At 38.7% G+C, this 26,367-nt stretch overlaps 1 protein-coding gene across 5 annotated transcripts; it reads left to right on the top strand.

Annotated features, from left to right (window-relative positions):
• The first annotated feature begins 8,415 nt into the window (after positions 1-8,415).
• LOC127416382 (uncharacterized protein C1orf112 homolog) lies at positions 8,416-26,251 on the top strand. Of its 5 annotated transcripts, none has more exons than XM_051655711.1 (26): positions 8,416-8,458; positions 8,795-8,908; positions 9,042-9,081; positions 9,847-9,894; positions 10,078-10,166; positions 10,401-10,505; positions 10,623-10,763; positions 12,621-12,783; positions 12,886-12,970; positions 13,382-13,520; positions 13,889-13,978; positions 14,085-14,149; positions 14,436-14,584; positions 16,110-16,239; positions 16,384-16,570; positions 17,617-17,699; positions 17,864-17,915; positions 21,367-21,456; positions 21,712-21,897; positions 24,205-24,321; positions 24,491-24,586; positions 24,681-24,794; positions 24,907-25,011; positions 25,397-25,477; positions 25,586-25,717; positions 25,846-26,251. In XM_051655711.1, the coding sequence occupies exons 2-26, from the start codon at positions 8,819-8,821 to the stop codon at positions 26,044-26,046; spliced, it is 2,778 nt and encodes a 925-aa protein (XP_051511671.1). In that variant the 5' UTR covers positions 8,416-8,458; positions 8,795-8,818; the 3' UTR covers positions 26,047-26,251. The 5 variants fall into 5 exon arrangements, with proteins under 5 accessions (XP_051511671.1, XP_051511670.1, XP_051511672.1 ...); XM_051655710.1 differs by having other exon boundaries at positions 8,433-8,571; XM_051655712.1 differs by lacking the exon at positions 9,847-9,894 and having other exon boundaries at positions 8,433-8,571.
• Positions 26,252-26,367: the final 116 nt, after the last annotated feature.

Genomic DNA, 26,367 nt, shown 5'->3' with positions numbered 1-26,367 from the left:
CTGGGAATATGAATCTGGACAGTTTTGGATGGACCGCAAACAAGGAGGCTCAACATGAATGCATGATATTAGCCCGCCTGTGTCAGTCTCACCCCCTTGTTTTTTTTCCCAATGCCATCAGCTGATCTCCAGATATGGAATATCAATGATGAATTAAGGTGTGTTTGTAAGGATATAGTAGTACAACAGTACCTGGGGGGGGGGAACCACTTTTCAACCAAGTATACACTGGTTCAAAAGATCCTGATTCTGGATGCATGGATGCAGCAGTGTTCATTCCTCCATTTTAAATATAAAATTGCTAAAAGAACATCAAATAATTTCAGTCTATACAACCGAGATGATTGCTTTTCAGTTGGCTTTACAGTGGGTGGAAGAAATACATCCAATAAGTGTTGTGATTTGCTCTGACTCCAATTCAGCACTTACAAGTTTAATGAGTGGCAAATCTTCATCTAGACAACACATTCTATTGTAAATCCTTCAGAGTTTCAGAATACATCAGCTAAGAATAATTGTCTTATGGGTACCTGCTCATGTTGGGGTGGAGGGTAATGAGGAGCTGGATAATATGGCTAAGCAAACTCTTACATATTCAATAATTGACATCAATGCACATTAAGCAAATCTGAAGTCAAAGGTCTAATTAAAATGGCTGTTAAAGGGATGTGGCAAGAGAGGTGGGACAAGGAAATAAAGGGACAACATCTATATAATAACCAAAAACAACATGGTTATGAAAGGATTAACTATGGCAATAGGCAAGGTTGGGAGGGTTACTTTTGAAATGTATTCCACTACAGATTACAGAATACATGCTGTAAAATGTAATTTGTAATGTGTTCCATTAGATTACTCAAGGTCAGTAAAGTATTCTAAATACTTTGGATTACTTCTTCAGCACTGGTAGATATTTTCAGTTGTTTTGACTATTAAAAACTCTGCCAGACACAATACACGTTAAAAATACATTCTCTGGACTGGTGGACGCCATGCGAAGGGCAGACGTGTGAGAGACAGCTCTGCGCACTTTGCTAATTTTTTTAATTATTTCCATGATATAATCCAGTCAAATTCAATACACCCAGTTACACATTTGCTGTTTGAGGTAAACATGGCAAAGAAGTCAAAATCCTCAGGCTCTGGAGACATTAAAAGACACTTACGGGTTCAAGATGAAAGCCCAGACAGGCCTGTGGACCAGGGACTCGATTTGGTTGGCGCGGCGGGAGAAGGAATCCAACGTCAACTGTCCAACATGTCAGTGATGTTGACGAAGGTACTTGTGGACTTGGAGGATCTCGCTGTAATACGGCGATCGATTACGGTGATGGAGAAAAAATTATCTGAGTTAGTCACAAGAGTGACAGATGTTGAAAGACGAATCGATTACTTGGAGCCATCAGAGTGGGATTTAGCCGCTAATCCGCCCGCAACCAAAGTTGATTTGGAACGTGTTCTTGAAAAGCTTGAAGATCTTGAGAATAGAAGCCGCAGGAATAACATTCGAATTGTTGGAATTCCTGAGCATGAGGAGGGCAGAGATATGGTGAAATTCCTAGATGAGCTTTTCCCGAGTCTGCTCGACATAACAGGCCACAAGCTGGAAATTGAGTGAGCTCACAGAGTCCCAGCTCACAGATCTGCTGAGGCAAAAAGGCCCCGATCGATTCTGGCCAAATGTTTTAGATCATCCAATAAAGATCTCATGTTGCGCCAGGCGAGGAGCAAAGTAAAGCTTTCTTAGAAGAATTACAATATTTTCTTTGTTCCCGGATTTTGCGAACTCGACAAGAGAGAAATGCGATCAGTTTAAGGAATACAAGAAACTCTTACATCAGCAGAAGATCACTTTTGCTCTGATGTTTCCGGCCAGACTGAGAATAAACACCAAGGACGGCAGCAAAGTATTTACATGTCCCAATCAGGCAATGTCTTTTATTGAAACAATGGGTGAGTAACCATTGGGTGTTTTTCTTGTGAGTTGATTGACTCACTGTACATACTCTGGCTTTCAGAGGAAGCTGGGCGCCATTTTTGTTTCTTTTTGCATTGGCTCCGCCGAGCGGCTGGAGTTTGTTTTGTTTTGTGGATTAACACTTTTCCTTAAAGAAACTTTTGCATTGACGGAAGATCACTTTTACAATGAAGTTCCCGGGCAGATTGAGAATAGACACTACGGATGACCGCAAAATATCTACATGCCCACACAAAGGATGTCTTTTATAAAGTTGGCGGACTGTGTAAATCATGGGATATACTTTTATGCGGCCTCCGAGTGAATTGACTCTTGACCATCAGAGGAACCGGGATGCGTGTTTCGTTTCCTTTTGTGCTGGTTCCGCCTAGCGGTTGGAGCTTGTTTTGTTAAATAACATTACTTCGGGACAGTTATGGATGAATCTGTCAGTTCCTTGTGCTTATGCCTCCTGTTGGCTGGAGTATGATTTGTGGAGTATTTTCGTGGGACATTGGAATGATTACATCATCTGCTGCACTCATCAGCTGGCTCACTGAAGATTCGTTTGTCTGTCCGAGGAAAATTAATGGCTTTATATAGGCTGGAATTTGTTTTGTGAAGGAACACACCTTTGAGACAGTTCTGTGAATGAGTCTACACATTCTTTGTGTTTATTCTGCCTATTGGCTGGGGTTTGTTTTACAAAATATTTCATATTATGTAATTTTGCCTTACAAATTTGTGAGGCAAAATTGAGCAATCCGATGGCAAAGTTGTCGCGGGGGATCTCGTAGGCGTACATGAACTCTTTGAGTTTAAAGGGATTGATGCCGGTTGGCGCTTTCATGCGCGGGGTTAATGCGCACGTTTTTCTTTTTTCTGTTTGTTTTGTTCAGGGTTTTATTGTTGCATTAATGTTGAAATGTGGTCTTCATAATTTTGTTTTTGGCACACAATTTATTTTTTCTATTATATCAAAATGTAAAATGTTAATATGAGTGTACTATCTCTCTCCACATGGAATGTGAATGGGTTAGGGCACTCCATAAAAAGAAGGAAGGTTATTTATTTTCTTAAGCGTAAGAAATATGATACAGTGTTTCTTCAAGAAACGCATCTTTCTCTGCAGGAAGCTGACAAATTTGGGAAGATATGGGGTTATTATATTGGTAAATAAACATTTACAATTCAAATGTCTCAAACAGTTTAATGATAAAGTAGGAAGAGTCATTATTGTTTTAGCAGAAATTCAGGGGCAAAATCTGATTTTGGCTAATATTATGCACCTAACACTGATGATCAGGGCTTTTTTATAGATCTTGAAGGGATGTTGCAAGCCGCTGGCACCCCTCATGATATAATTTTGGGAGGAGACTTTAATCTTTTGATGGACTCAGTCCTTGGTCATAGTGAAGCAAAAGTGTGTAAGCCCCCTAGAGCAACAGTGATGCTTCACAAGATGTGTAAAAATCTTGGTCTTACAGATATTTGGAGACTTTTGAACCCATCTGGTAGGGACTATAAATTTTTTTCATCAATCCATAAGATTTATTCTAGAATAGATTATATATATATATATATATATATATATATATATATATACAAATCCCTCATTTCATCTGTTGTTGATTGCTCAATTGGAAACATTTTAGTCTCGGATCATGCCCTGGTGAGTTAAGAGGTGTTGCCACATATAGAGAAAATGAAATCATATAGTTGGTGCCTTGATGTATCCCTTTTGCAAAATCCTGATTTCCAACAAATGTTAAAGACTGAAATCAGAGTTTATATGGAGACCAACTGGTCCTCTTTATCCTCTGTGGGCGTGGCTTGGGAGGCACTTAAGGCGGTTCTTAGGGGTCGGATCATACAGTATGCCTCATTCATCAAAAAATCCAAAGCACGAGAACTTGTGGAGTTGGAAGGAAATATTAAAAGTGCAGAGGCAGTGCTGAAGTGCCATATGTCATCTGATGGTCTCAGAGAATTGACCCGACTGAAATATAGATATAATACTATTTTGTCGCAGAAAGTGGAGTTTTGGTTATTCAGGGCAAGACAGTCATACTTTGAGTCGGGGGACAAAGCAAGGAAGCTTTTGGCTAGATATACAGTATAAAGCAGAGAGAGTCTCTTTCTATCATTCCCTCAGTGAAATCTGCTGGTGGTGAAATTTTTACCACAGCCATTGATATTAATAATGCCTTTAAAGAGTTCTATCTTGATCTTTATGGTTCCACATCTTCGTCTACTGATGAAGATATTAGAAACTTTGTGGAACCATTAGATCTTCCTAAACTGAAGACTGAGCAAAAAAATTATCTTGATTCTGAGATAACCTTGGAGGAGCTTGACGAGGTAATTAAGTCCCTACCTACTGGCAAGGCTCCGGGGCCAGATGGTTTTGCTGCAGAATTTTTTAGATTCTATGCTACAGAACTGGCTCCACTTTTGTTAGAAGTTTATTCAGAATCATTAAAGAATGGAAAGCTTCCTCCAACCATGACACAAGCCCGGAGTAGTCTGATTCTTTTTTTGGGGGGGGGATTTTTCCCCTTTTTCTCCCAATTTGGAATGCCCAAGTCCCATAGTGATTTTTGCCTCAGTCCGGGTGGCGGAGGACGAATCCCAGTTGCCTCCGCGTCTGAGACAGTCAACCCGCGTATCTTATCACGTGGCTTGTTGAGCGCGTTGCCACGGAGACATAGCGCGTGTGGAGGCTTCACGCCATCCACCGCGGCATCCACGCTCAATTCACCATGCGCCCCACCGAGAACAAACTACATTATAGTGACCACGAGGTGGTTACCCCATGTGACTCTACCCTCCCTAGCAACCGGGCCAATTTGGTTGCTTAGGAGACCTGGCTGGAGTCACTCAGCACGCCCTGGGATTCGAACTAGCGAACTAGCAATCTCCAGGGGTGGTAGCCAGATCAGTCTGATTCTTAAAAAGGACAAAGATCCAAATGAGTGTAAAAGTTACCATCCAATCTTCCTGATCCAAATAGATGTAAACATTTTCGTTAACCGATTAAGTAAGGTTATGACATCTCTTATACATATAGATCAGGTGGGGTTTATTCGGGGCCGCAGCTCTTCTGATAACATCAGGTGTCTCATCAATATCATGTGGTCAGTAGTGAATGATCAGTTTCCGGTCGCTGCCATCTCACTTGACGCCAAAAAGGCATTTGATATGGTAGAATGTGATAATCTTTTTAAGATTTTGGAAATGTATGGGTTCGGGAGTACATTTATTGGTTGGATTAAGTTACTTTATAGACACCCTGTAGCAGCGGTACAAACAAATGGATTAATTTCAGATTATTTTACTCTGGATAGGGGCACTTGGCAGGGTTGCCCTCTTTCTCCATTATTGTTCTGTCTTGCCCTGGAACCATTAGCAGCCACGATAAGAAAGGAGGATGATTTTCCCAGGGTGGTTGTGGGAGGTGCGGTGCATAAGCTTCTGCTTTACGCAGATTATATTTTATTATTTGTCTCTGAACCTACTAGATCTATGCCTTGCCTCCACAGAATTATTCATTTATTTTCCAAGTTATCGGGATAAAAGTCAATTGGTCTAAATCCGAAACTTTGGCTCTGACAGCGTACTGTCCAGTAACGGCTTTCCAGCCGGGTGCCTTCCAGTGGCCCAACCAGGGCATTAAATATTTGGGGATTTTATTCCCAGCAAATTTGTCTGATTTAGTTAGTTCATTTTGACCCTTTAATAAAAAGGTTTGAGCGATGTGGGTAGGTGGGCTTCTTTACATTTATCGATGATTGGGAAGGTTAATGTTATTAAAATGAATTGTATTCCAAAATGTAACTACCTGCTACAATCTCTCCCTGTAGATGTCCCCCTCTCTTATTTCAAGCAATTTGATAGCATAGCGAAGTCCTTCATTTCGAATGGTAAACGTCCCAGATTGCATTTTAATAAGTTACATAGGCCGATAGACAAAGGTGGGCTAGGCCTACCCAAGATTTGTTTTATTAATATGTGTTCAGTCTCAGACATTTGGCTCATTGGTCAATTTCCACCTGAGAGAGCCCCTCCCTAGTTTGTTATTGAACAGGCAGTTCTTGCCCCTATTTCGCCATTACAAAGCATCTCTATCAAACTAATCAGAAAAGTTAAGTTACACCCCATTATTTCGCATTTACACTCTGTATAGACTAAAGTGTCCAGATTGTTTAAATTGGACACTTATTTAAATGTTGCCTCGAGCATATGGCAGAACACAAGACTGTGTATTGGCAAGTCCCCTTTCTGCTAGCCAGAGTGGATTGTGAGGGGGGTTGCTACACTCGGTGACCTATATGAAAGTGGAGTGCTGAGATCGTTTGAAAACTTGGTCCAACATTTTGGGGATCCCCAAACCTCAGTTCTTTAGGTATTTACAACTGTGCCACCTGCTTTGTACTATTTTTGGGAGTATCACACACCCCCCTAAGGAGGAAGATGCTTTGGGAGAGGTGATTGCGGCTTTTGGAAAAGGTCATGAGGCATCAGTGTACTACTCACTGTTAATTCAGAGTCTGGGGGACGGAGCCTTAACTTCTCTCAAGAGAGTATGGGAGAAAGATTTCAACTTGGCTTTGGAGGAAGGAGTGTGGGCTAAGATTCTTAAAAACGTTAAGTCTGCATCTAGAGATGCAAGGGTGCGTCTTATACAATTCAAAATTTTGCATAGATTTTATTGGACCCCCTCTAGACTGTATAGGCTTGGTCTTAAAGACACACCCACCTGTTGGAGATGCCAATCGGAGGATGGAGACATGGCCCATGTTTTTTGGTGGTGTCTCGAGATTCAGAAATTCTGGTCGAAGATTCAGAATTTTGTGTGCGACGTGGTGGGCACTTGGGTTTCGTTTTGCCCCAGATTTTGTGTTCTGGGTGATGGGGCGGTCATCGATGTGGGGGATGGCCATATAGAGAACTGGGTTCTGACCTGTGTGATGATCGCCAGGCAGGTTATTTTGAGGGGTTGGAGGTCAGCTGGTGCGCCCCCATATCCGGAGTGGTGCATGGAAGTTGGGAGGGTGGCAGCTTATGAGGAAGTGTCATCGGGAAGACTGGGTGGCTTGGATATGTTTATACGGAAATGGGGCAGGTATTTGGAGTTTTTGGAGGGCTCTCGGGTAGGGTGTGGAGAGAGTAGTGTAATAAAGTTAGTATGATTATTATGTGTGTGTGTATGTATGTGTATATATATATGTGTATGTATATATGTTTGTATCTGTATGTATGTACATATATGTATATATTTTTTATATATGTATATACAGTATGTGTGTCTGTTTGATTTTTATTTCTATATATTTACTTATGTTTGACCACAGGGATGTTTTTTTTTTGGGGGGGGGGGGGGTTGTGGGGTTTAAATGTTGATTTTATATATATATATATGTTTTGCATTTAATTGTTATTGTATGATTTAATAAAAAAAATTTAATTAAAAAAAATACATTCTCTGAAAAACCTAAATATCTTATGTAGTGTTGTTTCTAAAACAAGATCGATCAAATTGATCTTGTTTTAAGGATTTTGATATATTTTTACAGGAAAACAATAAAAAAAATTATTATCAAGAATATGATTTTTGCCCTAATATCAAAGGTCTTACTAGAAAAAAGGAAATTATGATCTAACGTGAATTTTCTTGATAAAAAAAATATGATTGTGCTGGTAACATGTGCATGTAAAATGGCTAGAAATTACATTTTAGCATAGCGTAAAGCTGACAATTTACGCAAGGTTTATTTCTATTTCTTCTGCCTCAGACTTACTTCTCTGTCTGCTCGTATGAATGTAACACATCATAAGAAAGTGTTTCACCGCTGTTCAAACGCACTTTGGATCGCATCATTTATATGTATAAATGTTTTCCATCTGAAAGGACTAAATATTAAATGAAACAAATGACAATAAAATGCAAAGTAATCTCTTCAGTAATCAAAATACTTTTTGAATATAACTGTATTCTAATTACCAATGATTTAAATTGTAACTGTAGTGGAATACAGTTACTTATATTTTGTATTTTAAATATGTAATCCTGTTACATGTATTCCGTTACTCCCCAACCCTGCTCACTTTACATCATAGGTAAACATGAATCTGGTACCTGTAATAAGTGTGGTCTTCCTGAGACTGTTGAGCATGTGCTACTAAATTGCATGGCATATGACAGTGAAAGATTCCAGCTCAAAGAAAAATTTTAATCTCTTGGTATAAACTGTCTGACATTACAGAACCCTTTGAACAAGTCTTCAAACGTGTATAAAGTTCTCTTAAATTATTTAAAAGAAACAGACCTCTACAGAAGAATTTAGTCTTTATGAGTTTTTTTTTTTTACAGCTTCTACGTCAACGCTTCACACTCCATCCCAGTAGGTGGCGGAGATGCACCAAAAGCTGGTTTGACAACCGCCATAAATCCAAAGAAGAAGAAATTGCCCGGCAGACCAGAAAGAGGTCAACTCAGAAGTAAGACCAAAACATTTTTGCAGGAAGCGTTAAATGTTGCTTGTTAATTAGAGTAAAATCATAAACCTAATTAGAACTCATTTTAATGTCGTTGTTCCTTTTTGAGTGCGTCGGTAAGTTCTCAGCAGATGCTTGATAAATTATTATTATTATTATTATTTTTAATAAATGTGTATGAAGCTAGCTAACCTTTTAGCAAATGCACGGAACATATGTTATGGCAACGATAAATCGATTATTTATTATTATTATTTACTGTATCGGTGCATGCAACTTTAATGCCTTGTGTGCTGTGTAATATGGATCATTTAATTAGGAAATGTGTTTGCAACACAGGTGTGGTTTGGAAAAGAGACCACGATGTCTCAAGTGTCTCTTTTGGACGAGGTCTCTCAGTGGAACAAGGAAACCTGTCAACAAGAACTCAAATCTGCCCTGCCCAAACTAGTTATATCCTTTCCCGAATCTCTTTTTAGAGACGTTTCACTTTCAAGTACTTAAACGAATATAGGTGCTACACACGTGTATTTGTTTGTTTAGGAAGTGAAGTAGTTGCAATTGGTGTAACCTTGACACTTTTCACGCTATGCATCATGGCACTGACAGCTGGGAAGAGCACACAAGTAAGTCTGAACTGCCTGAAAGGAATAGTTCACCCAAAAATGAAAATTCAGTAATCTACTCACCCACATGCTGTCCCAGATGTGTATAACTCTTTCTTTTGCTGAGTACAAATGAAGATTTTTAGAAGAATATCTCCACTCTGTAGGTCCTCACAATGCAAGTGAATGGTGCCCAAAATTTGAAGCTCCAAAGTGCACATGAAAGGCAGCATAAAAGTAACCCATATGACTCCAGTGGTTTAATCCAAGTCTTCTGAAGCAATCTAATTGGTTTTGGTGAGAAAAGACCAAAATGTAAGCCTTTTTTCACTGTAAATCTTGGCATTGCAGTCTCTAGGTTCAATCATGATTTCAAGCTCAATTTAATTTCCTAGTACTTGACACATGATACACAAGGAAATGTCATCGATCTCGAAAATCATGAACGCCAAGGAGACTTCTGGTATCAACATTTACAGTGAAAAAGGAGTAACATTTTGGTCTGTTTTCACTGAAAACCAAATAGATCACTTCAGAAGACATGGATTAAACCACTGGAGTCATATGGATTACTTTTATGCTGCCTTTATATGATTTTTGGAGCTTCAAAATGTTAGTCTGCATTCACTTGCATTGTATGGACCTACAGAGCTGAAATATTCTTCTAAAAATCCTTGTTTGTATTCTGGAGAAGAAAGAAAGTCAGACATATGGCATGAGGGTGAATAAATGAACAGAATTTTCATTTTTTAGTTTACTGTTCCTTTAAATGCTGCACTGTTTCAGTCACCTGGCACATCTTGCGCTCTCATCTGCATTCCTTCTGCCTCAGAGGTACCTCCATTATTATTATAGTTTTATTTTGAGAGAGGTAGTGTTGCCAAATAAGTATCTACTACCTTAATGTAGTTTATCTTGCCTTCATCAAGTTTTGAGTTTTTGGAGGTGACTAATCATTGTGTTCCTCAAGTAATCAATTTTTTTTTTAACCTGTTTTGTTGATTTGTTCCCCCACAGACATCCTACAAATAATCACAAGCATGTTCCTCCCTCATCTGTCTTTATCTGAATTAGAGATGGAATGTTTCTCCACTGTCTTACCCAAGGTGGGATATTTACTTAAACTTTCCTATTAAAGCTGATTTATTTTTTTAATTTATTTTTTTATGTTTAAATACTTCTCTTATCCCAGCTTAATATGCAGAGACAACTATAAGAAAGCCATTTGTAGGTGGTGCCGAAATTACACACTTCAGCTCTAAATTCCCAAAATGTGTGTTCTAAAGCCTCTAATTTTCAATACAAATGAAATGTGTATTGGCATGTATTTTCATCCACAGGTAGTAAAAATGTTTACAGGTCTTTTGGAAGAAATCGACAAGCAAATTGGAGGCCTCTCTAGTCAGAACATAGAGCTGAATGCATTCTTACGAAATATTCTGAAGGTGTGCACCTGCCATATATAATATTTTTAAGATTGTATGCATGTACAGTCAATAATGAAATACTGCTTAATTTGCTGGTGGTACAGTAGAACCTTCTGCTGATGTGTTTGTCACCAGATGATGGTCCAGACCCTTGAGTCTCTCTCTGGCTGTGTGCGTCATGTCTGTTCCTTTGAAGAGTCTGTCTCCTTGTACAACATCCGCTCTTTGCCCTCTTGCATCCTCAGAATTTTAAAGGACACCTTCCAGCACTGCAAGGTACTTTATGATTATTATTTTTTTTTTACATGCAGTACATATAAAATTTTGGCTATATTTTTGTACAGTAGGCTAGGGCTGTGCCAATGCAATCATATATTGCGATATTTTTTATAATAATGATAATAATGGTATTGGTATCCATCACAAAACGTATCAAATCTTAACATTTGTAGCGCAATGTTTATCATATTGTGAGGTAGTTTGCGATAACCAGCCCTCAGTCAGCTCTGGACTGTAAATGCATCAGTTTGATCAAAAAGGTGCTACTGTAATGGTCAGGGATACACCGATCCGATACCTGGATCGGTATCGGCTCCGATATTGAAGCTTTTAGACGGATCGGGTATCGGTCCGACGAGCCCAATCCAAATCTGATACTGTGTGTTAGTTATGTTCGTTCCTGTCAAGCTCCAAAAATGACACAAAAGAACCATAAAAACACCATTAAAGCAGTTCATATGACTTGTGGGGAACTGGCCCCTACAGTGAGTCTGGTTTCTCCCAAGGTTATTTTTCTCCAATAACCAACATCTTATGGAGTTTTGTGTTCCTTGCCACAGTCGCCTTCGGCTTGCTCACTGGGGTTATAAATACAATTTAATTACTTATTTTTAAACACAATTCACAATCGTATTTTATCAAACTACACAATGATTTTATAGATCATATATCAAAGACATTATAGATATAATAGTTTTATCTTCTGTTAATGCCTGATCGTCTGTAAAGCTGCTTTGAAATGATTGTGTGTTGTGAAAGGTGCTATACAAATAAAAATGACTTGACTCGTGCATTTTATTCAAAGCCACTTGAAGACGTGCGATAGCTCTGTGAATCACAAAAGGCTGTGTTTAATAAGTAAATATATAAAAATGCGCAGCACCAGCGCATTAGTGAATGGTGCTGCTCTGTTGACACAAACTCACACACAGGCTGGTGATGCAATCGCGGCTATTTTTAGCCTTCACAGCGGTGCGCAATATTTGAGCACTGCTCAAGAACAGCATCTCAGATGTAGATGCTCAATAGTTCGGTTCACTTATAATATGCATTTAGAATGGCACGGAGGTGCATTTTACCAGAATTTGAAGAAGTGAATTAAACTACTGTGAACTTGCCTACAAACAGACACATACAGGAATTCTGGAGAGTTTAGAATGTCAAAATATAAGCGTGAGGGTTTAAAAAGTGCACGATTTAAATATATTACTGTTGTATTTAGAATTAAAAAGTCAATAATAATATTAATAACAATTTATTATTATTATTATTGGCATCATTAGTATTTGTTTACAGTTTATAACAGTATTTATGCTGATTGTGTTCCAAAAAATAACTGTGTGAATGAAAAGTGGACTGATGTCTTACAACTAAATTGAACAAAAAAGAGATCTGAATCCTTTAAAGTCGAGATGTAAGTTGAAACATTTTTGAAAAAAAAAAAAAAAGGCAAAAATAAAACACTGGTTTCTTTTCTACTGAAGGCTTGAAGACTGGAATTACTGTTAATTTTGCTGCTACATTATCCAGTATACTAGTTAATAATAAAGTGTTTCTTAATAAGCTATACATTTATATTGAAATAATGTGTAATTAGAGGTTTGTGTTTCTTTACATATTAAAGAGTACTCCCAATTAGTTCCACACAATCATGTAAAGATATTCTAAACTGATTATGCAAAAAACAACAACACTGGTATCGGCTTGGGATCGGTATTGGCCGATACTGAGATTTCCGTTATCGGTTTGAAAGAGAAAAAGTGGTATTAGTGCATCCCTAGTAATGGTATTGAGGAGAATTGTCATTGCTGTAAATTTCCATATACTGTTTGTGTGTTGTGGGTGTGTTTATAGGACAGTGAACTCATGTACAGTGGAAGGCTATCATTGGTGGGCGATCTCCTTCAGGGCATGTTTAAAGAGGCCTACTCTTTGCAGAAGGGCCTGATGGAACTGTTGGACAAAATCAACATGGAGGACACAGCATCTGAGGAGGAGGTATCAGACGTTGTCACAGGTGTGGTTTGTTCATGTTTATCTATGAAGGAGAGCAAGGTTCCATTTGTTCCATGCAATTTCTATTAAATAGTTGTTTAACATTTTGTGTTTTGACTTGTAGTGATTCACAGTCTGTTGGATATATGCTCAATCATATCTAGTTTGGACATAGCGCTACATGCCAATACATGGAAATTCATCATCAAGTGAGTATGAGACATGTGCTACATGTAGCCTTATATCTGTTTAAAAGTAAACACACATTAATATACATCAGGGTATGCCCCAGATTTTTTAAATGGGGGGGGGGGGAGTTTCCCTGAAATGAACTGAACTGAACTTCTTGTTTATCCGTTGTCTAGCATTTGATATATTTCTAAAATATCTATTAGGCCAGTCTAGTTATGAGTTTAGAATTGGTTTAGTGCTGCATAGGTGAGTGTTGTTGAATTTGCAGCTAATTTGCTGTTTGTTTTTTCATAAAAAAAAATTATAATTACATTGAACAATAATTGAAAGGTAATTTTAGACACTAATATGTATAATTCTTTACATAGTGACAAGTGCACGTTTGCTAGATTTACTGAAGTCCAATAAATATTTGTGTCTGATATCAGACAGAGCGTGAAGTACCAATCGCTCATAGAAGATCGGCTTAACCACACTGACATAGCTTCCTCATTGTGTGAAGACTTGTGTACATCCATCCAGAACTGTCTTGAGCTGGCCGAACAGATCCAACAGGCAGGCCTGCAGGTACAGAAGACCACCACTGTAGTTACTGTAGTTCTCAGCAGAACAGGGTCCACAGCAGTAATCCAGCATTATTGTGATTTCAATTTATTGTTTTTACACATTTACAATTTATATATTGGTTTTTATGGTATTTGGATGATTCTTATAGTGGTACTTAGAAATAAGCATGTAGCTATTTTTACACAAAATTCAGTAGGGAATTTCCACTGAGTAATAAGGTTATCCACTCTGCTCTGGAGAGTAAGATTTTTCATCACAGAAATGACTACTCTGATTGGATAGTAATGATAAGAAAGTGTTTTAGTGTAATATCTGTTTTCACTTCTAATTCTTCGTCATACTTCCCTTCCTCCCTTTGTTTCTCATAGGAAGTTGTGCACTGTCCAGAATACAAGCTTTTCCAAAAAGCAACAAAGATGTGTAGGTTTTTTGCCAACACATTAGTCCACTACACAAAGGTAACTGATGGGAAATGAAGTTATTCAAAATATGAATATAGTCTGAAATAGTAACTGAATAATGTTCTGGATTTTTTTTTCTTCTTCTTTTTTTATCTTTTGACAGGAATTTAAACCATTCCTTGCTAAGTCTTGCCATCGTTTTCACCAATTGTATCTCCAAATCCACAGGTAATCAACAATATTTTTCATAAGGTCAGTATGGATAAACAGTATTTTCATACCAGCAATGTGTGTTGTTCGTGGAACACAAGTAGAACAAATTGTGTTAATTGTTCACAAAACCATTCTTTTAATTCAGTGCAAGTATTTACCTAAGAAAGGCTTTACGAATGATGCAGAATTTAGTTCTGCTTATGTTTCATGAATTAGGCTCTCTGATATTGAAGTCATGTCAAATGTGTTTTTTCATGGATTGTCACTGTCAGTTTTATCTTAACTGTGTGTTTTTTCTTAGTAAGTTCCCCCCCTCTGTGTATGCCCCATCTGTACCCCCTGCCCTCAGTGAGGAGTTAAGAGTGGCAGTTCTGGTTCCCATGGATGCCATGCTGTCACAGCTGTTGTCCTTCCAGCCTTTTGCTGAGTCTGTCCTGAACCCGGACCACCGTGAGCTGCTTTATTACATATTTCTAGATAGCAGATCAGTGTATATAATTTCTGATTATCTACTGATTTTAGATTATGAATTCAACTAGTCTCTTTGAAACTGTCTTAACAAAGACATTTAGCTTGATTTCATTGCCCTTAACTGACTTGTCCTTGTCACACATGCATCTAACATTTGCTCCTTAAAATGTTCAGCTCGTCCATTGTAAGTTCAGAGATCACTCAATGGGTCACTGTCTGCAAAAACTGCACATTTAAACAGGAGAGTGAAAAGAATGGGAGATGGATTTCTTTCATGTCAAGGACATGGTTATACAGTGAATGCAGAGAGACTGGATGTCCATGGGCAGCACTTACACATTGCTGAGTGTACATCCTGTGATATCCCAGGCCACCTTAAGTGAATGAGTGCTTGTGGCCTCATTTCGTTATTGTAGAGCAGTGCTCGTCTTCAGCTTGTGCAACCATTTTAGAGACTACTGTATACTACAGTTAGACTCATTGATTAGATCAGTTATGCATATTGGATGAAACTGAATGTTGTCAGTTAAATACAGGCCCGTAGTTGTGGAGAAATCCTTCAGTTTTGCTGATATTACCATCAGGGACTAAAAACTATATGTTATTCCTTTTGGTTCGTTCTGAGCAAAAACAGTATTTTATTTTTCTTTACGTTTCAGAACAAAATAAAAAAAAATGGTTAATAACATTAATTTAAAAATGACAGTATAATGACAGTGAGTGTGGGGACACCTAAGTGTGGGTGAAATACCAATTGCAGTGTTGCCAGATCTTGCAAGAGAAACAAGCAATGTGGTCTTAAAAAAACAAGCCCAAAATAAGCCACATGCCTCACCAAAATAAATGAAAATAAACAAAATTTCTGGTGTGATGAATTTATCAGCATAGAAATCATAACAAGCATACAGTTAATTCAAGCATAATTTTTATTACAGATCTGCTTCTCCGGCAAAACCTGACAGCATTAAATCTGTATGAATGCATCATATCTAACAATCATATCTTATTCTTGTTGCACTCTAATCTGTCTTGGATAGTATTTTTCTGATGCAATTGAAACATTGTAATGCAGCACTTTTTGTACTACTGTCTCCTTTATATTAATTGCTTATGTTGTATTATTCCACTTTAGTAAGTCGCTTTAGGTAAAAGCGTCTTCAAAATGAATAAAATGTAAGAATAATTCAGTGAAGACTTGGAAACAACTGAGAAATATACTTTTTACCTCTGATAACGTTTTCCTTGTATCTGGATTAACCGTGCATGTATATGTAGTAATTATGCAGTACATGGTTGTTAAAAGGTCTTTATTCACAGAATGCTACATCCACAACAGGCAATTAGGCAAATAAATGTGTGATGCAGAGGTTTCCTTCAAGATCAAAGCACGTGTTTTTTGGGGGGGCAACACGAAGTGGTGTAATTCCAAAAAAAAACAATTCAAGTGTGCCAAAAATAACAATTATAAGTGAGACTTCTGTTTTTTGGTGTTTGTGTGTTTTAGAGTGTAGCACAGAGCTTTGTTTACCACAGTGTCTGCTACTGGTGAATGTACTGGGTAAACTCTCCTTCCAGCCAGAGGAGGCACTGCGGTTATGGAGTGACGGCAGTCAGTTCTCAGAGGAAACTCCCAGGTACACTAGGAAAACTAAATGTAATAGCTTAATTGAGATTTTGTTTATGTTAGGTTAAGCCTAGTGTTATTGGTGAAAGAAAATGATACTAATAACAGCGCTCCCCCTCTCTCTCTCTCTCTCTCTCTCTCTCTCACTCTGCAGATGGTCTGTGTTTGAGGCAATGTTGCAGAGTTTCCGGTGGTGTATGTTGGAGCGTGCGGTGCCAGTGTGGTTGCCGGGGGTAATGTTGCGAGGGCAGGCTCAGGGTTCAGTCAGCTTGCACCAGCATGTGTGTGTGCATATTTGTGCCTGTGTGGCTGTGCTGCCCGCTCAACAGTTCCCTCCACTGGTCAGTGCTCTCTCTTTTTTTATTGTATTTTTTTTATCCCCTTTTCTCCCAATTTGGAATGCCCAATTCCCAATACTTAGTAGGTCCTCGTGGTGGCGTGGTTACTCGCCTCAGTCCAGGTGGCGGAGGACAAGTCTCAGTTGCCTCCGCTTCTGAGACAGTCAGTCCACGCATTTTATCACGTGGCTCGCTGTGCATGACACCATGCACAACTTACCACGTGCCCCATTGAGAGCGAGAACCCCTAATCGTGACCACGAGAAGGTTACCTCATATGACTATACCTTCCCTAGCAACCGGGCCAATTTGGTTGCTTAGAAGACCTGGCTGGAGTCACTCAGCACGCCCTGGATTCGAACTTGCGACTCCAGGGGTGGTAGTCAGTGTCAGTACTCGCTGAGCTACCCAGGCCCAATCAGTGCTCTCTTTTGAACATTTGTCGAATTCTATTTACGATTTAAAAAAAAAACAAAACAAAAAAAAACATGTAAGACGAAAACATTAACCATACAACAAACACACTCAGTGCAACAATCAAAGGAACATTTGTCAAATTCTGTTCCAACTTGTGGTACGTGTCCATTGGTGAGGAAAAAATCTGCTCGATACTGACAAAAATCTGACACCTGGAGGTATCTCTGTAAAATGTACTGCGAGATGGGTTGTCTTCAGAGTGGTCTATGATTGCTAACAAAAGTTAGTTGACAGTCTAACAAAAGCTTCGTTTCACTCACTCTGGATGAACTGATATGCCTCAGTGAAGTAAGAGAGGACAATTATGCAGATATAGAAGTAGAAGATTAATTAGAGGAAATGAAGAATTGTTTTCTGTACTGCATGCATAACAAGTTTTGTCTTTAATAGACAAGTATTATATTATCAAAGAAATTCTCCTAATTTTACTCAAACTAGCTTCAAATATTGAACTGTGAGATACTTTTCTACATAAGAAGGCAAGGTGACAAATAACTGGCACTCACTAAGACATGCTGTCAGAAAAAAGAAAATGGCATATCATTTTGCTGTCCTGTGTTTCCTTATTTCAGGAGCGGTCACTGTTAGCTGCCGTACTGCAGGCAGACACACAGACGGCTGTCTTGGCAACAGATGTCTGGTGCTTCCTGGCACGGTGAGTGTACAGACACACGAGCATAAACATAATGAGTACACATTTCCAAAGCTGTCACAGAGACGCAGAACATGAATGATCAGTGCAAATGGCCCCAAAGAATGCAAGACGTTTGTGATGAACACGTTTATACACCGAGTTGTGTTTTCTATCTCTCTCTTCAGGTATGGCACGGCTGAGTTGTGTTTTCATCATGTTCTCCTTATTGCTCACCTGGTGAGTGGAATCACTTGGGAATGTGACCTTTTCTGACCTCTTGTGGTTTTCTGGAATCCTGTCTGGATTGTTGGGCGACAGGGGACCCTCTTTGTCTTTTACACCTCGACTGAGCTAACAATTGGTGTCAAATGAGCACACAATAACACACCTGTCTGTCACACCGCTATTGTAGCGTTTCTCTTGCGTGCTCGGTCTTAATGTCTTTGAACCGTAGTGTGGGTTTAGACCATGAATTTGTCTACAGGTGCTGGTCATATAATTAGAATATCATCAAAAAGTTGATTTATTTCACTAATTCCATTCAAAAAGTGAAACTTGTATATTATATTCATTCATTACACACAGACTGATATATTTCAAATGTTTATTTCTTTTAATTTTGATGATTATAACTGACAACTAAGGAAAATCCCAAATTCAGTATCTCAGAAAATTAGAATATTACTTAAGACCAATACAAAGAAAGGATTTTTAGAAATCTTGGCCAACTGAAAAGTATGAACATGAAAAGTATGAGCATGTACAGCACTCAATACTTAGTTGGGGCTCCTTTTGCCTGAATTACTGCAGCCATGCGGCGTGGCATGGAGTCGATCAGTCTGTGGCACTGCTCAGGTGTTATGAGAGCCCAGGTTGCTCTGATAGTGGCCTTCAGCTCTTCTGCATTGTTGGGTCTGGCATATCGCATCTTCCTCTTCACAATACCCCATAGATTTTCTATGGGGTTAAGGTCAGGCGAGTTTGCTGGCCAATTAAGAACAGGGATACCATGGTCCTTAAACCAGATACTGGTTGCTTTGGCACAATCCTCTCCAGGGTGCGGTTATCCCTATTGCTTGTACACTTTTTTTTCTACCACATCTTTTCCTTCCCTTCGCCTCTCTATTAATGTGCTTGGACACAGAGCTCTGTGAACAGCCAGCCTCTTTTGCAATGACCTTTTGTGTCTTGCCCTCCTTGTGCAACGTGTCAATGGTCGTCTTTTGGACAACTGTCAAGTCAGCAGTCTTCCCCATGATTGTGTAGCGTACAGAACTAGACTGAGAGACCATTTAAAGGCCTTTGCAGGTGTTTTGAGTTAATTAGCTGATTAGAGTGTGGCACCAGGTGTCTTCAATATTGAACCTTTTCACAATATTCTAATTTTCTGAGATACTGAATTTGGGATTTTCCTTAGTTGTCAGTTATAATCATCAAAATTAAAATAAATAAACATTTGAAATATATCAGTCTGTGTGTAATGAATGAATATAATATACAAGTTTAAATTTTTGAATGGAATTAGTGAAATCAACTTTTTGATGATATTCTAATTATATGACCAGCACCTGTATTACTGGGGAAAATATTATTGATTAGAATGACACAATGAATAAATCATATACTAGGGGTTATATACTGTATATGTGTGGATCTGATTCATTCTTGAGTCATCAGAAAAGGTGTCCAAGAAAAGCCATGCGATGGCCCCAAAATGGTTTTGTGAATTTAATTCTAACTAAGTGGCCTCTATGAACTGTCAACTGTGAACATTTAAAAAAAAAAAAAAAGTATATATATGTATATATAATCAAATCACTTTTATTGTCACACAACCATATACACAAGTGCAATAGTGTGTGAAATTCTTGGGTGCAGTTCCGAGCAACATAGCAGTCGTGAAAGTGATGAGACATATACCAATTTACAATAAACATCAGATTAACACAACACAATTAAAGTCTAATATACACATAATTACACACAACACCATATACAAATAACAACACACACTGTACAGTATACAATACTCACAATACAATAAAAAAGTATATATAGAATGTACAGTAGGTTGTATTGTACTGTATTGACATTCAGGCTGTCGGTTGATAGTAAGTTGTTGAGAGAATCTAATCTAATAATAATATAATTTATGACAGTCCGGTGTGAGATATAAGAGTAAGAGTAATAAAGTGCAGTGCTGATGTATTTTGATCGTGGGAGATCAAGAGTTCAAAAGTCTGATTGCTTGGGGGAAGAAGCTACCATGAAGCTGGCTGGTACGGGTCCTGATGCTGCGATACCGCCTGCCTTATGGTAGCAGTGAGAACAGCCCATGGCTCGGGTGTTCTCACTGCTTAGCAATATTCATTCAATCATGGTATTGCTAAGCATAAAAGAAAAATAAACTTCAACATGTTGACATAGTTGACAACCAGAAAGTGTCCAAAAAATTTTTTTTCTTAAAGGAATATTCCGAGTTCCATACAAATTATGCTTAATCGACAGCATTTGTGGCATAATATTGATCACAACAAAAATTTATTTTGACTTGCCCATCATTTTTGGGGGGGGAGAAGGGGGGATTTTTCTCCCCAATTTGGCATGCCCAATTCCCAGTGCACTCTAGGTCCTCGTGGTGGCATAGTGACTCGCCTCAATCCGGGCGGCAGAGGATAAATCTCAGTTGCCTCCGCGTCTGAGATCGTCAATCTGTGCACATTATCACGTGGCTTGTTGAGCGCGTTATCACGGAGACGTAGTGCGTGTGGAGGCTTCACGCTATTCTCCGTGGCATCCATGCACAACTCACCACGCGCCCCACCGAAAGCGAGAACCACACATTATAGAGACCACGAGGAGGTTAATCCAATGTGACCCTACCCACCATAGCAACCGGGCCAATTGGTTGCTTAGGAAGCCTGACTGGAGTCTCTCAGCACGCCCTCAATTCGAACTTGCGACTCCAGGTGTGGTAGTCAACGTCTTTACTTGCTGAGCTACCCAGGCCCCTTGCCCCTCCTTTTCTTAAAAAAAAAAAAAAAGCAAATATTGAGGTGACAGTGAAGCACTTTCAAATTTTTGAACAAACTTTTTCAAAAGTATAGCCACCAGACAAACAATATGAGTGTAAACATGATTTAAAAGTGATAAAATCATTTACTAACCTTTTCTGTGTAAAGTTCTAGCCAATTTTGTTGTCAACAAACCATAAATGACTATAAAAATTACAATTTAAACAACTTTACAGCTCAAATAATACACTAGTTTTAACACAAGAATTAATGTGTGCTTTTATAAAATTATGATCTTCAGATTTCTGTCTTTAAACCCTCTAAAAATTGGCCCCATTCACTTCCATTGTAAGTGCTTCATTGTAACCTCCATTTTTGCTTTTTTTTTTTTTTTATAAATCAACATTATGCCACAAATTCTGTCGAGTGAGCTTAACTTGTATTGATTTTGATATCTAATGCAATGACATTCATATAATTTTAAGTGTGTCCACATTTTTGGGGTCCACTGTACTTGTAAAGTACAAAGTAGTGTCCTTTTTGGAGAGTGTTTACTATTTTAGTCTTTCAGTCCTCTCAGTCTGAACATTTTGTTAGAACATTCTATAAAAATGTATGGTCTTTAGTAATGAACTAGTGGCTTCTGTGACCTGTATTGTTGTTGTACTGTCCAGATAAGGTCATGTCCTGGTGAGGGTTATCAGCTGGTCCACCTGGCCTTGCTGCTTCGACGCTTGCTTTTTCTCATGACTCCAAAACACCAGGTCAGTATCGGTTTCTTTTTCTCTGCCTTCCAGATATAGCACCATAGCATATGACTAGACAACTAACTCTGCAAAGAACATTACCTTCGTACCTTTGTACTGCACATCACCATGATCCTCAGAACATTGATGAGTTTGTCTTAGGATTCCTGTTATTGTTTCTATTCCCACAGTTGTTCAATCTGTGTTTTGACAGTAGTAAAATGGCATGTTTTCAATATGTAATGATGTGTTATTGTGGTGTACTTGTGTCAGGTGGATTTTGTGGAGCGTTTCCCTCCTTCTCAGGAAGAGAACCTGGGTGTGTGGCGTCACACTCTGCTGAGGTGTCTGTGTGCAGAAGCACGTATGCGGGTGGAGGAAGAGGTGCTATCCAGGGCCTCTGTTGTACTGCAGGAATGGCAGAACAGTGGCTGCAGACTGGGAGGCTTACCAAGACTGGTGAGAGAACTGGAGAAACACTACTGCCACCAACTACAGTAAACATTTGATACTCAACTAGGCAAAAATGCTATGATATAATAGCTTTTCCATAGTTTACTTCAGAGGTGGGAATCTTTAGGTACCTAACAATTAAATTCAATTTCGATTCTGAGAGTCTCTCAATGATTCTGAATGCTTCTCGTTTTTTTCTTTTTAACTGCAGGGAACGAACACTAATTGTAGAAAACATTCCCTGTCTTGGGTCAGTTAGGAACACTATTTTAAGAATGTGAAATTTCAGAATAATAGTAGAGAGAATTATTTATTTCAGCTTTTATTTCTTTCATCACTTTCCCAATGGGTCAGAAGTTTACATACATTTTAGCATTTGGTAGCAATGCCTTTAAATTGTGTAACTTGGGTCAAACGTTTTGGGTAGCCTTTCAGAAGCTTCTCACAATAAGTTGCTGGAATTTTGGCCCATTCCTCTAGACAGAACTGGTGTAACTGAGTCAGGTTTGTAGGCCTCCTTGCTCGCACATGCTTTTTCAGTTCTGCCTACAAATTTTCTATCGGATTGAGGTCAGGGCTTTGTGAAGGCCACTCCAATACCTTGACTTTGTTGTCCTTAAGCCATTTTGCCACAACTTTGGAGGTATGCTTGGGGTAATTGTCCATTTGGAAGACCCATTTGCAACAGAGCTTTAACTTCCTGGCTGATGTCTTGAGATGTTGCTTCAATATATCCACATAATTGTCCTTCCTAATGATGCCATCTATATTGTGAAGTGCACCAGTCCCTCCTGCAGCAAAGCACCCCGACAACATGATGCTGCCAACCCCATGCTTCACGGTTGGGATGGTGTCCTTCGGCTTGCAAGCCTCACCCTTTGTCCTCCAAACATAACAATGGTCATTATGGCCAAACAGTTCAATTTTTGTTTTTATCAGACCAGAGGACATTTCTCCAAAAAATAAGATCTTTGTCCCCATGTGCACTTGCAAACTGTAGCCTGGCTTTTTTATGGTAGTTTTACAGCAGTGGCTTCTTCCTTGCTGAACAGCCTTTCAGGTTATGTCGATATAGGACTTGTTTTACTGTGGATATAGATACTTGTCTACCTGTTTACTCCAGCATTTTCACAAGGTCCTTTGCTGTTGTTCTGGGATTGATTTGCACTTTTCACACCAAACTATGTTCATCTCTAGGAGACATAATGCATCTTCCTGAGCGGGATGATGGCTGCGTGGTCCCATGGTGTTTATACTTGCGTACTATTGTTTGTACAGATTAACATGGTACCTTCAGGCGTTTGTAAATTGCTCCCAAGGATGAACCAGACTTGTGGAGGTCCACAATTTTTTTTCTGAGGTCTAGGCTGATTTCTTTTGATTTTCCCATGATATCAAGCAAAGAGGCACTGAGGTTGAAGGTAGGCCTTAAAATACATCCACAGGTGCACCTCCAATTGAATCCAATTAGCCTATCAGAAGCTAATTGCCTAAAGGCTTGACATCATTTTCTGGAATTTTCCAAGCTGCTTAAAGGCACAGTTAATTTGTATGTAAAGTTCTGACCTACTGGAATTGTGATATAGTCAGTTAAATGTGAAACAATCTATCTGTAAACAATTGTTGGAAAAATTACTCATGTCATGCTCAAAGCAGATGTCCTAAACGACTTGCCAAAACTAAAGTTTGCTAATATGAAATCTGTGGAGTGGTTAGAAAATGAGTTTACATGACTTCAACCTAAGTGTATGTAAAATTCTGACTTCAGCAGTAAATGCCACTGCAGATGTGCCTTCCATGCCATTTTATCACACTTATCTGTATCTGTAATGTTTTGTGCTCTGTATGATTTTTAAATAAGAACTATTTTAAGTTCCAATCAAAAAGTTTTTGAGAAAGAAATGTGATGCATCAGTGAACAATATTTTTTCCCCTCTTGAGTCTGCATAATCAGACTTACACGGGACAACCATAATTGCATGCCAGTCAGTTGTTTGAGGAAACGGAAACGGTCTGATCCAGATTTAAGTTCCAAGGCTGTAAATGTGCTTTATGCCACACCCTGACCCTGAAAAAATGTTGATAAGGGGATTCATGTTTTGATATCGACACTGAACAAAACCCTCCTCTTACACATTTTGACCATGAAAAACTCAGGGTTTTTTTTTTTTTTCCGCGTTTTAACGCGTAAGCATTTTTATTGTGTTTTAGAATAACACATGTAGATCGTCAGATAAATCTGACACATTGCCCTATCTTTAGTGCCCTTAAAAACCAAACTCACTTTAACTCCTTTGTTTTTCTGTGATTCAGAACAGGGTACTAGGCTGTGTGTTGGTGGTGGTGGGAGGGAGCAACCTGCAGCCTGAATGTGTGGGGTCTTCTGTGAAGATTATCTCTCAGTTGTGGAGTCGCATGTGTAGCAACCAGGTTATCAGATGGTTTTACACACACTAAAGTTTAGGTTTACAAATGTTGAGCACTTCCACTCAAATGGGTGATATATCTTGGAGAAAGTCAAATTGATGCTTGTCTGGTTTTCTTGTTCTTATCGTAGTGGATTTATGTTTATAGTAAATCTGTTTATCTCTTTTCTCAGGTTCAAATGTATCCTACTCTCCAGTGCACTGTGAAGTTACTCCTGTCAATATCAGCCATTTTGATCAAAAGTGTAGAGCCACATGTTATCATTCAGGTGATCTTCTAACATTACATTCAGTGGTGTATTTCTTTAAATGTTCTATTTTTACTGGGGGGTTTTTTTGTTTGTTTTTTTTGGCACATTGCAGGCTCTTTCCTGTTTTAGTGGTTTGACTCTCCAGAAATGCCCTGATGACCTACTCTTAGCTGCTTTGGAGTTTCTTGCCTCCATGGGAAAAGTATTTTTTCCTCCCAATATTCAGGTATGAGTGGAATACAAGTATAATGGTGTTTTTTAGATAGAAAATAAGTCAGCTGGTCAGTTCATTTTGTGTGCATATAAATATATACGTTTGTTTGTGTTTGTAATCACAGTGCCAAGTTTTACCCAGAATCAGTACTTTGTACACTGATCTCCTGACTCACCCATCCTGGCTGATAATCCAACATGTCCTGGAGGCATTTGGTCTTTTTGCAGAGGTCAGAATTTCCCCATTTATATAATTTGTTTTTTTTTTTTTTTTTTTTTTTTATAAAGGAACAGGCAATATCCTGAACTCTTATATTTAAGTAAATCGTATGTTCTTTGAAACAACACAGAATATGAAACAGTGGTCTAAGTCAGTAATTCTGAATTTAAGGGTGCATTTCCCTTTGAACATGTACTGTAAATACAGTAAGGTGAAATTTGTTTTTATCCTTTTATGTAAACTAAAGTGATCATTTCTTCTATCCAGGCCTATATGAATGTTTGATTTGGTAAAATGTCTCAAGTCGCATCTATTTGAATTGATTCATTTAGGTAGCTAAGATTAAGATGGCTTGTTTTAGATGGCATGTCGCATTTCTCTTTTGTAACTTTAAGATAACCAACCATGAGGAAGTGATTTCCCAAACCTTGATATCAGAGGAGGTCAAAACCAAAGTGGTAAACTTCCTCAGTAAGGTAGGAAATGAGAGATATGAAAGATGCAGACTTTTGATTGAAATAAGAAGAATTTTGTCTTATTGTCATATTTGCTGCTTATATAAATTAATGCATTACCCTCTACAGACTGTCTCACAGAATGAATCTGGGGAAGCGAGATTAAAGCGCTTGAAGAAGGGGAGGGATATTATTGAGAAACACTGTGAACGACTGGAGAAAGAGAACGGCTCACCTGTACACACAGCTGTTGCTGAGGAGGTGAGTAGCCCCCATAAGAGAACAGTCATTTTGGCCAGATAAATTCTGTACCTGCCCATTAGACATCTATGGAAATTATATTTGGTAAAATGCTTGCCCTTTTTTTTTTTTTTTTTTCCCTGTGCCAGCCATGTCCAAAAAGGGCAAGACAGGAGACTAAAGCAGAAGAGGAGTATGAGCGGTACCTTCAGACAGCTGAATGTGCCTTGAAGGCCTTGCAGACAATAGAAAGGCCTGGCCACAGCCCGTTTCCTCCTCAGTGGGTCATGGCCAGACTTCAAGCCCTGCAGACTTTGATAACTCAAATCAACACCACTACCGCAGAGTAGCCCTGATTCAACCAAAACATCTGCCTCCTGGTTACTTTTAAAATAACACTGCCTTGCTGCCTTTTTTTTTTATGTAACTAAATTTATTAAGACATTTTGGCAAAAGTTTTGTAAAATTGCGTTTAAGTTTATATGGAAAAGGGTCGCTTCTAAAGACCATAATGGTTTATTAAACAAATTATTAAAGTGAAATATGGGCTTGTAATTTCAGTGTTCTTTAGATTTTACAGGTTCTATGGAATGCTATTTCTGTTATGTCTTTTGCTGGTTGTATTAACATTTGGACGTCAAATCTCAGGCAACCTTTTTGAGGGACTCTGC

This window comes from Myxocyprinus asiaticus, chromosome 25 (assembly GCF_019703515.2).
Source record: "Myxocyprinus asiaticus isolate MX2 ecotype Aquarium Trade chromosome 25, UBuf_Myxa_2, whole genome shotgun sequence".
NCBI classification, from domain to species: domain Eukaryota; kingdom Metazoa; phylum Chordata; class Actinopteri; order Cypriniformes; family Catostomidae; genus Myxocyprinus; species Myxocyprinus asiaticus.
The sequence above is the reverse complement of the archived record's forward strand: the minus strand, read 5'-3'. Positions and strand labels throughout refer to the sequence as shown.

What these genes read in the sequence shown, in the direction of transcription:
- LOC127416382 (XM_051655711.1), top strand. Translation starts at nt 8,819, where the DNA reads ATGTCTCAAGTGTCTCTTTTGGACGAGGTCTCTCAGTGGAACAAGGAA. An exon ending in ACACCTTCCAGCACTGCAAG is followed by an intron (nt 10,764 to 12,620) that starts GTACTTTATGAT and finishes GTGTGTTTATAG; the next exon opens with GACAGTGAACTCATGTACAG. An exon ending in TCATGACTCCAAAACACCAG is followed by an intron (nt 21,457 to 21,711) that starts GTCAGTATCGGT and finishes TACTTGTGTCAG; the next exon opens with GTGGATTTTGTGGAGCGTTT.